This window comes from Crinia signifera, chromosome 12 (genome assembly GCF_055691185.1).
Source record: "Crinia signifera chromosome 12, ASM5569118v1, whole genome shotgun sequence".
Taxonomy (NCBI): domain Eukaryota; kingdom Metazoa; phylum Chordata; class Amphibia; order Anura; family Myobatrachidae; genus Crinia; species Crinia signifera.
This window is the reverse complement of record NC_139228.1, coordinates 70,674,586-70,688,405: the sequence shown is the minus strand read 5'-3', so window position 1 is coordinate 70,688,405 and position 13,820 is coordinate 70,674,586. Positions and strand designations below refer to the sequence as shown.

At 49.5% G+C, this 13,820-nt stretch overlaps 1 protein-coding gene across 9 annotated transcripts in view; it reads left to right on the top strand.

The window, feature by feature from the left end:
* The window catches only part of SYNE3 (spectrin repeat containing nuclear envelope family member 3), a 115,933-nt gene that overhangs the window by 45,864 nt on the left and 56,249 nt on the right, over positions 1 to 13,820 (top strand). For all 9 annotated transcript variants that reach the window (XR_014466226.1, XM_083166570.1, XM_083166573.1 and 6 more), the window contains exons 3-4: positions 1,563 to 1,735; positions 5,433 to 5,742. Coding sequence is in view for 8 of the 9 variants with exons in the window: in XM_083166570.1 (XP_083022696.1) it covers positions 1,563 to 1,735; positions 5,433 to 5,742 (483 nt within the window). In the remaining variant the exon portion in view is untranslated. The remainder of the gene's footprint in view (positions 1 to 1,562; positions 1,736 to 5,432; positions 5,743 to 13,820) is intronic.

Genomic DNA, 13,820 nt, shown 5'->3' with positions numbered 1-13,820 from the left:
ATTTGCTGATGCAGGTAGCAATGGCACAGGGGCCATGCTGTTTAGGCAATAGGGAGGGAGGATTTTGTGGGGGGGGGGGGGGGGAGGCGTGCAGGGAGAAAGTAAATAAAAGAAAAAATAAGAGAACGCTTGTCTATTCGTAGTGCACCAAAAGAAATTCTAAAATATAACCTTTATAGTTTATTTACTAAAAAGGCGACAAATAAAACCAGGAGTTTAGTAAATAAACAAAGGTTATATTTTAGAATTTCTTTTGGTGCACTACGAATAGACAAGCGTTCTCTTATTTTTTTCTTGCATGTCTCATTTTTGTCTAGTGGTAGCACATCTTGTAGGTAGACACATTTTGTCTAGTGTGAGTCATCACAAATAAATATGAAAAACTTAAAGAGATAGGGGGCCATATTACAAATTGCATACATATTACCTAGTGCGACTAGCAAACCTTTGTCTTTTTTGGAAATTAAATATACTTACCTTTTGGGATTCCCTCCATTGGGATTTCCGGCATCGGTATTCTGAATGCTGGCATCCCCACAGCTGGTTATTCCCATAGGAACTCCTAATTTCTAACAGACAGCATTGTTGTCAAGCCCCTCCTCCATTATCTTTTTCCGTCAAGGAGGAGGGGCATTGACAACTGCTCTGATGTACCAGGAGCGAGTAGGGCTGTGTGTTGGGGTTATTAAGGCTTTGGATACCCCACCAAATATGGGAGGGAGTGTATATGTGTGTGTTGGGGTGGGGGGTGTGTGTGTGTGTGGGGGGGGGGGGTTCAGTGTGTACTTGTGCGTTTTGCACTATTGAAGTTACATTTCATAAGGAGGATTTATGACTCCTGTATGACGCACTTCATACACTGAATTCCATGAGGCTGGGGACCTAAATTACTATCTGTGCCTGGGGCTGTGGATCCATTATCTTCTTAGTTATTCTGGTCCCCAGAGGGATTTGTGATCTTGCCTGTTACATGTAAACCTTGTCCAGGGTGATTTGTTGAACAGTTGTACAGAAGTCGTTAATAGGACACATGGCTCCTTCTGGAACATTCCTCACATTCCATGTCGGAGGTACAAGGATCTGCTTGTAAATTCATATGCCGTAGTCTAACCTCTGTAATGGCATCAGATGAAGTGGGTCAGTGTCATTCTCTGATACTCCATGGGGGTGATTCTGGTTGGCTTGGTAAGCTGCGAGGATCGCTGAAGCCATTGGCAAAGGGGAGCTGCACATGCACATAATATACCATGCGCTTGCGCAGTCCCCTAACAATCGGGGCAGGGACGAACTTATTGAATTATGCGACTAGATCAGAATGTCCTCCCCCCCCCCCATATCCGGGGAGCCATATCCAGCTAGTCCATGGCACTTCCTTCAGTGATGAAATAGGTAGAACAGACACATCACAGGCAGGTCCCTGCTGCTAGCAAGTCTCACCTATAACTGCACACGATAGAACCAGACACCTGTATCTGCCTAATACCTGGTGCCATTGGAGAATATAACATTTATACACAGTGTAGAACGTGTTCTTATCGTGATCAGCTCTATTATCTGTGCAGAAAATCTGCTCTCTGGAGCCCGACGGGAAGCTGCTCCTAGATATGGTCCTGATGAAGGCGAAGACTCTGCTGGGAGAGAGCAGCGAGGAGGAGAAGCATGAGATCCTAGTGAAGCAGGGGAAGATCAAGACTCAATTTGAGGAAACCATTACTTACATGACCCACTGCCACAGGTAATACAGTGCTGGAGCTGCTCACCCTGCACTGACTATAAGACCCACTGCCACAGGTAATACAGTGCTGCAGCTGCTCACCATGCACTGACTAAATGACCCACTGCCACAGGTAATACAGTGCTGCAGCCGCTTCACCCTGTACTGACTACATGACCCACTGCCACAGGTAATACAGTGCTGCAGCCGCCTCACCCTGCACTGCCTACATGACCCACTGCCACAGGTAATACAGTGCTGCATCCGCGTCACCCTGCACTGACTACATGACCCACTGCCACAGGTAATACAGTGCTGCAGCCGCCTCACCCTGCACTGACTACATGACCCACTGCCACAGGTAATACAGTGCTGCAGCCGCGTCACCCCACACTGACTACATGACCCACTGCCACAGGTAATACAGTGCTGCAGCCGCCTCACCCCGCACTGACTACATGACCCACTGCCACAGGTAATACAGTGCTGCAGCCGCCTCACCCTGCACTGACTACATGACCCACTGCCACAGGTAATACAGTGCTGCAGCCGCATCACCCTGCACTGACTACATGACCCACTGCCACAAGTAATACAATGCTGCAGCCGCCTCACCCTGCACTGCCTATATGACCCACTGCCACAGGTAATACAGTGCTGCAGCCGCCTCACCCCGCACTGACTACATGACCCACTGCCACAGGTAATACAGTGCTGCAGCCGCGTCACCCCGCACTGACTACATGACCCACTGCCACAGGTAATACAGTGCTGCAGCCGCCTCACCCTGCACTGCCTACATGACCCACTGCCACAGGTAATACAGTGCTGCAGCCGCCTCACCCTGCACTGACTACATGACCCACTGCCACAGGGAATACAGTGCTGCAGCCGCGTCACCCCACACTGACTACATGACCCACTGCCACAGGTAATACAGTGCTGCAGCCGCCTCACCCCGCACTGACTACATGACCCACTGCCACAGGTAATACAGTGCTGCAGCCGCCTCACCCTGCACTGACTACATGACCCACTGCCACAGGTAATACAGTGCTGCAGCCGCATCACCCTGCACTGACTACATGACCCACTGCCACAAGTAATACAATGCTGCAGCCGCCTCACCCTGAACTGCCTATATGACCCACTGCCACAGGTAATACAGTGCTGCAGCCGCCTCACCCCGCACTGACTACATGACCCACTGCCACAGGTAATACAGTGCTGCAGCCGCGTCACCCCGCACTGACTACATGACCCACTGCCACAGGTAATACAGTGCTGCAGCCGCCTCACCCTGCACTGCCTACATGACCCACTGCCACAGGTAATACAGTGCTGCAGCCGCCTCACCCTGCACTGACTACATGACCCACTGCCACAGGGAATACAGTGCTGCAGCCGCGTCACCCCACACTGACTACATGACCCACTGCCACAGGTAATACAGTGCTGCAGCCGCCTCACCCTGCACTGACTACATGACCCACTGCCACAGGTAATACAGTGCTGCAGCCGCCTCACCCTGCACTGCCTACATGACCCACTGCCACAGGTAATACAGTGCTGCAGCCGCTCACCCTGCACTGCCTACATGACCCACTGCCACAGGTAATACAGTGCTGCAGCCGCTCACCCTGCACTGCCTACATGACCCACTGCCACAGGTAATACAGTGCTGCAGCCGCCTCACCCTGCACTGCCTACATGACCCACTGCCACAGGTAATACAGTGCTGCAGCCGCCTCACCCTGCACTGACTACATGACCCACTGCCACAGGGAATACAGTGCTGCAGCCGCCTCACCCTGCACTGACTACATGACCCACTGCCACAGGGAATACAGTGCTGCAGCCGCCTCACCCCGCACTGACTACATGACCCACTGCCACAGGTAATACAGTGCTGCAGCCGCGTCACCCTGCACTGACTACATGACCCACTGCCACAGGTAATACAGTGCTGCAGCTGCTCACCCCGCACTGACTACATGACCCAATGCCACAGGTAATACAGTGCTGCAGCCGCCTCACCCTGCACTGACTACATGACCCACTGCCACAGGTAATACAGTGCTGCAGCCGCGTCACCCTGCACTGACTACATGACCCACTGCCACAGGTAATACAGTGCTGCAGCCGCGTCACCCCGCACTGACTACATGACCCACTGCCACAGGTAATACAGTGCTGCAGCCGCGTCACCCCGCACTGACTACATGACCCACTGCCAAAGGTAATACAGTGCTGCAGCCGCGTCACCCCGCACTGACTACATGACCCACTGCCACAGGTAATACAGTGCTGCAGCCGCCTCACCCTGCACTGACTACATGACCCACTGCCACAGGTAATACAGTGCTGCAGCCGCCTCACCCTGCACTGACTACATGACCCACTGCCACAGGTAATACAGTGCTGCAGCCGCCTCACCCTGCACTGACTACATGACCCACTGCCACAGGTAATACAGTGCTGCAGCCGCCTCACCCTGCACTGACTACATGACCCACTGCCACAGGTAATACAGTGCTGCAGCCGCCTCACCCTGCACTGACTACATGACCCACTGCCACAGGTAATACAGTGCTGCAGCTGCCTCAGCCTGCACTGACTACATGACCCACTGCCACAGGTAATACAGTGCTGCAGCTGCCTCACCCTGCACTGACTACATGACCCACTGCCACAGGTAATACAGTGCTTAAGCCGCCTCACCCCGCACTGCCTTCATGACCCACTGCCACAGGTAATACAGTGCTGCAGCCGCCTCACCCTGCACTGACTACATGACCCACTGCCACAGGTAATACAGTGCTGCAGCCGCCTCACCCTGCACTGACTACATGACCCACTGCCACAGGTAATACAGTGCTGCAGCCGCCTCACCCTTCACTGACTACATGACCCACTGCCACAGGTAATACAGTGCTGCAGCTGCCTCAGCCTGCACTGACTACATGACCCACTGCCACAGGTAATACAGTGCTGCAGCTGCCTCACCCTGCACTGAGTACATGACCCACTGCCACAGGTAATACAGTGCTTAAGCCGCCTCACCCCGCACTGCCTTCATGACACACTGCATCAGGTAATACAGTGCTGCAGCCGCGTCACCCTGCACTGACTACATGACCCACTGCCACAGGTAATACAGTGCTGCAGCCGCATCACCCCGCACTGACTACATGACCCACTGCCACAGGTAATACAGTGCTGCAGCCGCCTCACCCCGCACTGCCTTCATGACCCACTGCCACAGGTAATACAGTGCTGCAGCTACCTCACCCTGCACTGACTACATGACCCAATGCCACAGGTAATACAGTGCTGCAGCCGCCTCACCCCGCACTGACTACATGACCCACTGCCGCAGGTATTACAGTGCTGCAGCTGCCTCACCGTGCACTGCCTATGTGACCCAGGTAATACAGTGCTGCAGCCGATCGCCCTGCTCCTACCTCCAATCTCTGTCTTCAAAGCTCCCTCTCTACATATCCAGCAAGTGTGAATCCGATCAGTGTCCCTGCAACAATTGCTTTCACTTTCTGTTGTACCATCTTTTAGGAGTCATTTAGATTGTTGAGTGGCCTCTAGTGGTCACTGCCGGTACTTCACCTCATATAGGCGAGGAGTAGTTAGCCTTTTGTTTTATATAGATATATTCGGCACATTAGTACTGAATGAAATGGAAGCTGTCCTTGTGTCTCCCCAGCCGCATTGAGTGGGTCTGGCTGCACTGGAACGAGTACCTGAAGGCGCGGGACGAGTTCACTCTGTGGGTTCACAACATCACCCTGACCCTGGAGCCAGACGTGGAGCTGCAGCTGGGCCTGAAGGAGAAGTGTTGGCAGTATGAACAGGCTCTGGTCCTGCAGAGAGACGTCAGTAACCAGTCCAGGCTGCTGGACAGACTCCTGGAGGAAGCAGCTTCCTTGTACAACAGGATCGGGGATCCCAGCGTTGACGAGAGCGTCCAGAGCGCAATGATGGCCCAGTACAAGCAGATCAAGAAGAAAACTCAGGTCAGTGGCCCTTATTCTGGTTGGTGCGGCCAGAGCCGCACACGGGGCTCCGGCCGCACAAACCAATCCCCGCCCACCCTACGGATCGCCACGGCCGTCCGTACACGGACGGCTGGCGATCCGCATAAAAATGGTGGAGGCGTACGCCTCCACCATGGTGGGAGCTGCCCCCTGCATTCGATGGTCGTCGACCATCGAAGGCAGGTCCGCACGCCCCGGCAGCTCCCGCAAGCTGAGACCACACGGACAATCGTCCGTGTGGTAGCTTGTATGGGGGCTGAAAGCTGACATCCGGCGACGTCAGCTTTCCGCCCCCATGAGTTGCGTCATGCCCTCATTACCATGCGTACGCCCCGCGTTTGCATGGGAACGCCCATGAAACGCGGGGCGTATACATAGGGAAATGAGGGCATGAAGCCCCTCACTCCCCTTTACGCCCCCTTTGCGGCGTAGTAACGTTATGTGCGGCGAATTCGCCTGCACATGCGCAGATTGACCTCTGCGCATGTGCAGACGGAAAACATCGGCGGTACGGCCGCACGCGGGCCGTACCGCTCGAAACAGAATAAGGGCCAGTGTCGGTGAGATCAAAGCCCATCTGGCAGACTGGTCCAGACTGGTGATAATACCACTAATATATCACAACCAATGAAATCGTTGTTTCTTATCAGCTGTTCTTATACTATTATCATAATAAGAGATAAAGGGAGTTCTATGTCAGATGGGATGTTGCTATGGGCAACCAATCACATACTATCTATTATCTTCTATCTACTATCTTGCCCATAGCAACATCCCATGTGAAATAGATACCATCTTGGTAAATTCCCCCGCCCACTATCTGCAACTCAGCCTGCTGCAACATACGCAGTAGCAAATAATCGCTCAGCTACATAAATGGCGTTACTTGCGGTTTGCATGCAGCGTAGTCAAGTCCTGAAGCTCCGTACACACAGAGCAATATATTGCTCAGTGTCCCGTTTTCATCAGCGACCAGAGATGGAGACACTGCTGGGGGAAGCCGCACGGGGATAGAACTGATTGCCGGGGGAAGCATGCTCCTACGACCAGCGACCACCCCAGGGCTGGTCACGCTCAGCGACCATATCCCCGGCGATAATGGCTGAAATCACCCTGTGTGTATGGGGCTTAAGGATCATTTACTAATAAATTGCAGGAATATAGTAACCTATATCCACCTATCAGACATTTGCTCTCATTGCCTGATTGTCCTAGGATTAAGCAGTGGTACTCTCCGATTGGTTGATTTTTTGATAAAAGGGCCCAAATCACGCTCAATCGGCCAGGGCCAAATTCGATTGTTTGCATCTGCACATGTGTGTACCCCCTGGGCGAACACCTATGACCGAGGACTTCGCACGGGCAGGAGAGGGAAGGTGGTGGACAGGGGGCTAATGCAGGCAAGTCGATGCCTGCTGGGGGCCGGCGGTTGACGTCAGCGGCCGTCCCCCTTTTCATCCATCTCTGTTGTTAATAAAAGTCAGTTCATACTGACTTTTTTTACTGAAGGCAAGCGAAATCATTCGATAGTCGGAGACCATCGAATTATTCGCCCCCCCCCCCCCCCCCCCTCGGCTGCATGCAAAGCGGGGCGGCAGGTGACGCTGACCGGTTTGCTAGGCTGCGAGTAGGTCGCAGGTCTGAATCAGGCACAAAGTCTACGCATCTACAAACCTGTGCAGACCAGGAAAAAAGGTGCACATATGCCTGGGAAACCGTCTTCATGGATTGTAATGGGGACCAATTGCAAATATCACGTCAGTAGTTGGCACTAGTGATTGTCCGCCAATCAGCGTATTCACAAATTAGGCGATTACCGATATACTGAGCATGTGTACCGTACGCATCACGCATGGTGTAACACTTATGGTGTGTACACAAAGGGGCGATTGCCGTGCTATGCGAGTCCCGGTGCAATCAGATCGGGACTCGCATTGCACGGCATGCATGGAGGGGCACAATTTAGTCTATATAGTGCAGATCTGCACTATATAGTCTTGGCTGCCCTCTCTATCTGGCTGCCGATTTGCGCTCACACGGGAGCGCGCATCGGCAGCGCATCGGGCTCGCAAGCCCTAAAAAAGCATGCGATTTGCAGATTGTCAACATCGGAAGCCATATCGGCCCGTGTGTTCACACCATTTGGGGGAAATTTAATAGGATGAGAGATTTGGGAAGAAATCTCCAGTTCTTTTTAAAGCAGCAATCATTTACACTGTTTGATATTGAAGTGTAAATGATTGCCGCTTTAAAAAAAAACTGGAGAGTTCTTACCAAATCTCTCACTTTCTGCATCTCTCAACTTATTAAATTTCACCCTTAGTTTTTTGGGAGTGTCAGGAAAAGTTAAATTCCGCCACGCAGATTAATGTGCTCGCTTTACATTGGGCACAAGTCATCCCAGGCGCCTCGTAGCCCTGGATTTACTCAGCGGTGCAATGGAAAAAGGTATATCGGCCTGGAGCTGATGTCACACACCCTCCATGAACACGCTTAGGCACACCTAGCATTTTCCCGGACACTCCCAGCGTTTTTCTCGGCACGCCTGTGTTTTTCTTAGCACTCCTATGAAATGCCCAGTTTCCTCCCACCGCCTACTTCCTGCCAATCACCTTGAGGAACAGGGTGCGTTCAGAAAAAGTTGCAAGGCTCCCATCGCAGGACGGACCGTACGCATGTGCAGTGTATCCATAATTGCCCACTGTGCAAAAATTACTCTGTTCCTGAATAAGACCTTATGGTGACACCTAACTTAGTGCCGCCTCCATATAATGTATACAGTGCTGATTTATTAGCGATCAGCAAATCAATATGGCTGATTCTAAAGTTTGGCGGGATTTTAGCCTATCGTAATTGTTTTATATCCGTCCAGTACAGTGGCGGTTTTGCCATTAGAGGCGAGTGCCCAGGGGTGACACTTGTTGGAGGGGAGGGGGGGGGGGAGGCACAGCATTTTTACTTGCATGAGAGCCATGCCTATCCGACCAATCGGATGACATAGTGGGGGAAATTTACTAGGATGTGTATTCTACTTCACATGTGATGTTGCTATGGGAAACCAATCAGAAACTACTTCTTATTTATTTAGCACCCTCTAGAAGATAGTAGACAGGATCTGATTGGTTGCCCATAGCAACATCACATGTGAAGTAGAATACAGATCTTAGTGTACAGGTTAAGTTATTTATGTACAGCTTTGTTTTGTGAAAGTTTAGCCGATGTACCCGGCATTGCCAGGGTGTAAGTCTTCAATTTATTACGTTGCCAATGAGTTGGATGTGATAAATAATTAGCAATTTAGCAGCTCTTCCAACACACCTGTGGGGTGGCTGCCTAGTGTCGTTTTTTTTTTGTGGGGTGTCGCCAGTAGCCCTAATCCCCAGTTAACAGCGCAGTTCATTCCAGAATAAAGACCATGGTTGGCGTAGGTCTGCAGAAGTGCAGGTGGCAGACCTTGCGTCTTCAGCGATGTAGCAGAGCTCACAAAAAAGGTTTTTTTTGTATGATTAGAATAGCGCTGAAGTGTGGTTCCTTTTTTGTGTATAGCAGAGGAAGCAGGTACAAGATTTTTCTATTTCTTTTTGTGCAGATCGCCGACAACTGATGATATAGTATCTGGCTGCATTGGCACATTATGGTACGTTTTACCCCATTTTGGGTAGACAAATTGAATATCATCAAATACGCTCTGGTCGGCGGCAGGAATTGGCTCTTTGTCAGCTTCACTGCAGGGCACAGGAAATTCAGATAGTTTCTTGAAGCGAATGTGCTGTGTGACTACAGGAGATGCTGCTTTTCCAGTCTCTATCCTTTTCCATTTAACAGAAGAGAAGAAGGGGTGTTCTCGCACATTTCCGTGTACCCCGAGCCGAAGGGTCTGATCTTTGCACAGGAGTAGAGATAGAATGTCCTTTGTTATGGGATCAGTAAGTTCTGAATACGATGGTTCTAGCTCAAGGACCTTTCTGAGTACCACTCCAGCTTCCCATCCAGGGAAAGGGTGGTTCCCTACGGTGAGGATATATAATATGACCCCAAATGCGAACCAGTCTACCCCTGCGCTGTATGACTGGCGTTTTATCATTTCTGGAGCCATGTAACCAGGTGTCCCAACACGTACTGTGGTATTGTCCTCTCCATATGCGTTCATTAAGGCCAGGCCAAAGTCTGTGATCTTTATATGGCCATCCGTGGTCAGCAAAACGTTGTCCAATTTTAGGTCTCTATGTAATATGCCCCTGGAATGTAAGAACTGAAGGCCACAGACCAATTCTGCTGCAATGAATGTTATTGTGGATGGTTTCAACGGTGACTTTTCTTTCACATAATCCTTCAAGTCCCCTCCACCAGCCAATTCCATGATATAGTACAGATAACTGTGTGAGTGGAAGGCTGAAAATCCATGGGTCAGAAATGGACTCTCATGTGCCAACTGAAGAACACGACACTCTGCCAAAATGTCCTCTTGTTCTAGTAATGCTCTCCCGTTTGATTTTTCAATAAGGGCTCTCTTTTTTAGGATCTTAACTGCCACTCTTTTCTTATGAATGGCCTCTGTCGCGAGCATTACTTTGCCATAACTCCCCTTTCCCAGTATCAAGTGAAAAGTAAATGTTTCCACGGTTAAGGGGGCAGTGGCGCTTTTTTCTGCAGTTTGCTGAGCCGGTGGGATGTCTGGTTGTCTTCTGCCAATTGCTGTTATGAATTGATTTTTTTTCTTTTTAAGAAAACCAGCAAATCGTTCCCATTGTGATCGTGAGGCTGCTTTGCATGTTTTTTTTCCAGGCAATTCTCTGTCTGGCGGGTTTGTCTGTCCTACCCAATGGCTGCATCCTTCACCTGGATCTTCAGCGATGACCGTGTTTCTCCTGTGTCTCACTTGGCAAAATCTTGGAAATTTGCGAAATGAGTTTACGAACTGATCTCTTTTCTTTTTCATAAATCTCGCAATTCTCCGCCAGCCTCTTCTTACACCTGCCACAAATGCATTTCTTCTCACCATTCTTACTGACTGCTCTCTTTTCCTGCACTGTCTCCTTCTCCAATGCATCTTCCTTCCTCTATATCTCCATGATCTACATCGCCATGGTTTCTCCTTCGCTTGCTTTCTCCTTTTACGTCCCATGTTATGTCCGAAGACAAGAATAGGGGGTCTCAGAGAAAAAAATCAGACTAGCAATATCACAAGATGTGTATACGGCTATGAGTGTCTGTAATCTGAGCCTCAGTGACTTCAGCAGCTGTGTAAATAGCTTTGTGATGTCATCAGTAACTGTGATGTCATAATGCAACCAAGCCTAGTCTACATTATTGCAGCTGATATAGGAAAAAGGTTTTTTTTTAATCCTTTTTCAAATTCTAAACTTCATTTCACCAGTTGTGATATTTACTACTAGAAAACTTAAATTTGTTCTTTAAACTTGCCACTGTTTTCTACCCATCAAACAAGGAATAATTGGCTTATATCTCTTGAGTAGACTAGCATTGCTGTATAATAAATTGACTTGTATTTCATGGTATACACAAATTCCTCCAGTCCTGTGATATCTTTTTTTTTTTTGTTACATACATGTTCCAGGTTTGTGCGTTTCACACATACAGAAGACCTAGTGGTGGGGCACATGAGTAGGGTGACCAACTCATCCCTTTAATCCGGGACACATATTAATTACACAGGTTCTGTGGCAGTTTAAAACCAGGTGGTGAAATGGAGTCTTGAGGTGTGGCAGTTTAAAACCAGGTGAAAGCCAGCCACAGAACCTGTGTAATTAATGTGTCCCATATTAAAGGGATGAGTTGGTCACCCTAATGAGACATGTACCTATGGTGACACTATCTGGGAAGGGGGCGGAACAGCACATTTGCATGATAGCCCTGCTAGGCTGATTGTCACTACAGCTTATTTTTTTCCATTAGTAACTGGTATGAGGGGAGGGGCAATGATCAATAAATTGCATTACTGGATAGGTGGGGGTGGGGCGAGGTAAGTGTTGCTTTGGTAATCGAGGAGAGCCGTGATGTGACGGGGGGCAACCAATAATGTTGTGCCTAGGGGCACCTTCACCCCTATATTCGCCCCTGTTGGATACAGTTAGGAGAGAATCTGGCAGCGTAATATTTCACCCTGTGATCAGCGGACAGATGATGATTTAGGATTTGCTGGTTCTGCAGCTTATCAGAGCATCTCTCCTGCTATCAAAAACCTCACTATCCCCAATGCTGCATCTCCATGATAAGCAGATATGGTACTTTTTCTTTTTTTTTCTTTCTATTTTTAAAATAATAGCACAGGTAAGTGCAGAGCTGGATTGCGGGTACTGGGGAATTTCTTGCTATCCCAAAACATCTGGAAGATACATAAGACTGCTTCCATCAACGGACAGACCACACAAACAACGGGGATTATTCTGGTTCACTCTTCCTGGCAAATGTCTTCTTAAATGGACAAAACCATGGGGGTTATTCTAGTCCATTCTTTCTGACAAAATCCTTCTTAGATGGACAAAACCATGTGCACTGCGGGTGGGGCAGATGTAACTTGTGCAGAGAGAATTAGATTTGGGTGGGGTTTTTCTTCAAAGTGAGATCTATATTGCAGTGTAAAATCATGCAGTCAGTATTTTCCCTGCACAGAAACAAAATAACTCACCCAAATCTAATTCTCTCTGCACATGTTACATCTGCCCCCCTGCAGTGCACATGGTTTTGTCCATCTAAGAAGGATTTTGTCAGAAAGAATGAACTAGAATAAACCCCCATGTGCACTGCAGGTGGGGCAGATGTAACATGTGCAGAGAGAGTTAGATTTGGGTGAGTTATTTTGTTTCTGTGCAGGGTAAATACTGACTGCTTTATTTTTACACTGCAATATAGATCTCACTTTGAAGTAAAACCCCACCCAAAACTAACTCTCTCTGCACAAGTAACATCTACCCCATCTGCAGTGCACATGGTTTTATCCATTTGAGAAGGAATTTGCCAGAAGGAGTGAACCAGAATAACCCCCATTGACCTCCACCCAGGTTGCCTCGCGGTGAATGCCTATCTCAGGAGACACCACCCCATATTTCATACAATACTGTGTAGTTAAATCCGGGTTATCATTGGCAGCGCAGGCCCCTGAAAAGTAACCACATATTGCAGATTACATGACTGCAATGTTCCCATATATGAGGACTGTGGGTGCCCAGTAGCTGCCCTTCATTTTTGTGTCCCAAGAGCTTGAGGATAGAACCTTATTGTGTGTGATTTAGTAGTGAGAAGATATTGGGATTGTCATTGTTACATGATGCAAAGCAGTTGCATAACTAGATGTAGGCATAGCAAATGTTTGTAAGGCCCCCTATGTACCATCCATTGGTGAAAAATGTATTTTATAGCATATGTTGTTTTCACTGGGAAGGTGACTGGTCTCCGCTCTGGGCCCCATAGCAGCTGCACTCCCTGCACCTATAGTAGCTACACCCTGTATATAACACATGTAACTGTGACAGGGAAGGTGGCCCCTCTCAGCTCTGGGCCCCATAGCAGCTGCACCCCCTGCACCTATGGTAGCTACACCCTGTATATAACACATGTAACTGTGACAGGGAAGGTGGCCCCTCTCAGCTCTGGGCCCCATAGCAGCTGCACTCCCTGCACCTATGGTAGCTACACCCCTGTATATAATACATGTAACTGTGAGAGGGAAGGTGGCCCCTCTCAGCTCTGGGCCCCATAGCAGCTGCACCCCCTGCACCTATGGTAGCCACACCCCTGTATATAACACATGTAACTAACAGGGAAGGTGGCCCCTCTCAGCTCTGGTCCCCATAGTAGCTGCACTCCCTGAACCTATGGTAGTTACACCCCTGTATATAACACATGTAACTGTGACAGGGAAGGTTGCTCCTCTCAGCTCTGGGCCCCATAGCAGCTGCACTCCCTGCACCTATGGTAGATACACCCCTGTATATAACACATGTAACTGTGACAGGGAAGGTGGCCCCTCTCAGCTCTGGGCCCCATAGCAGCTGCACTCCCTGCACCTATGGTAGTTACATCCCTGTATATAACAC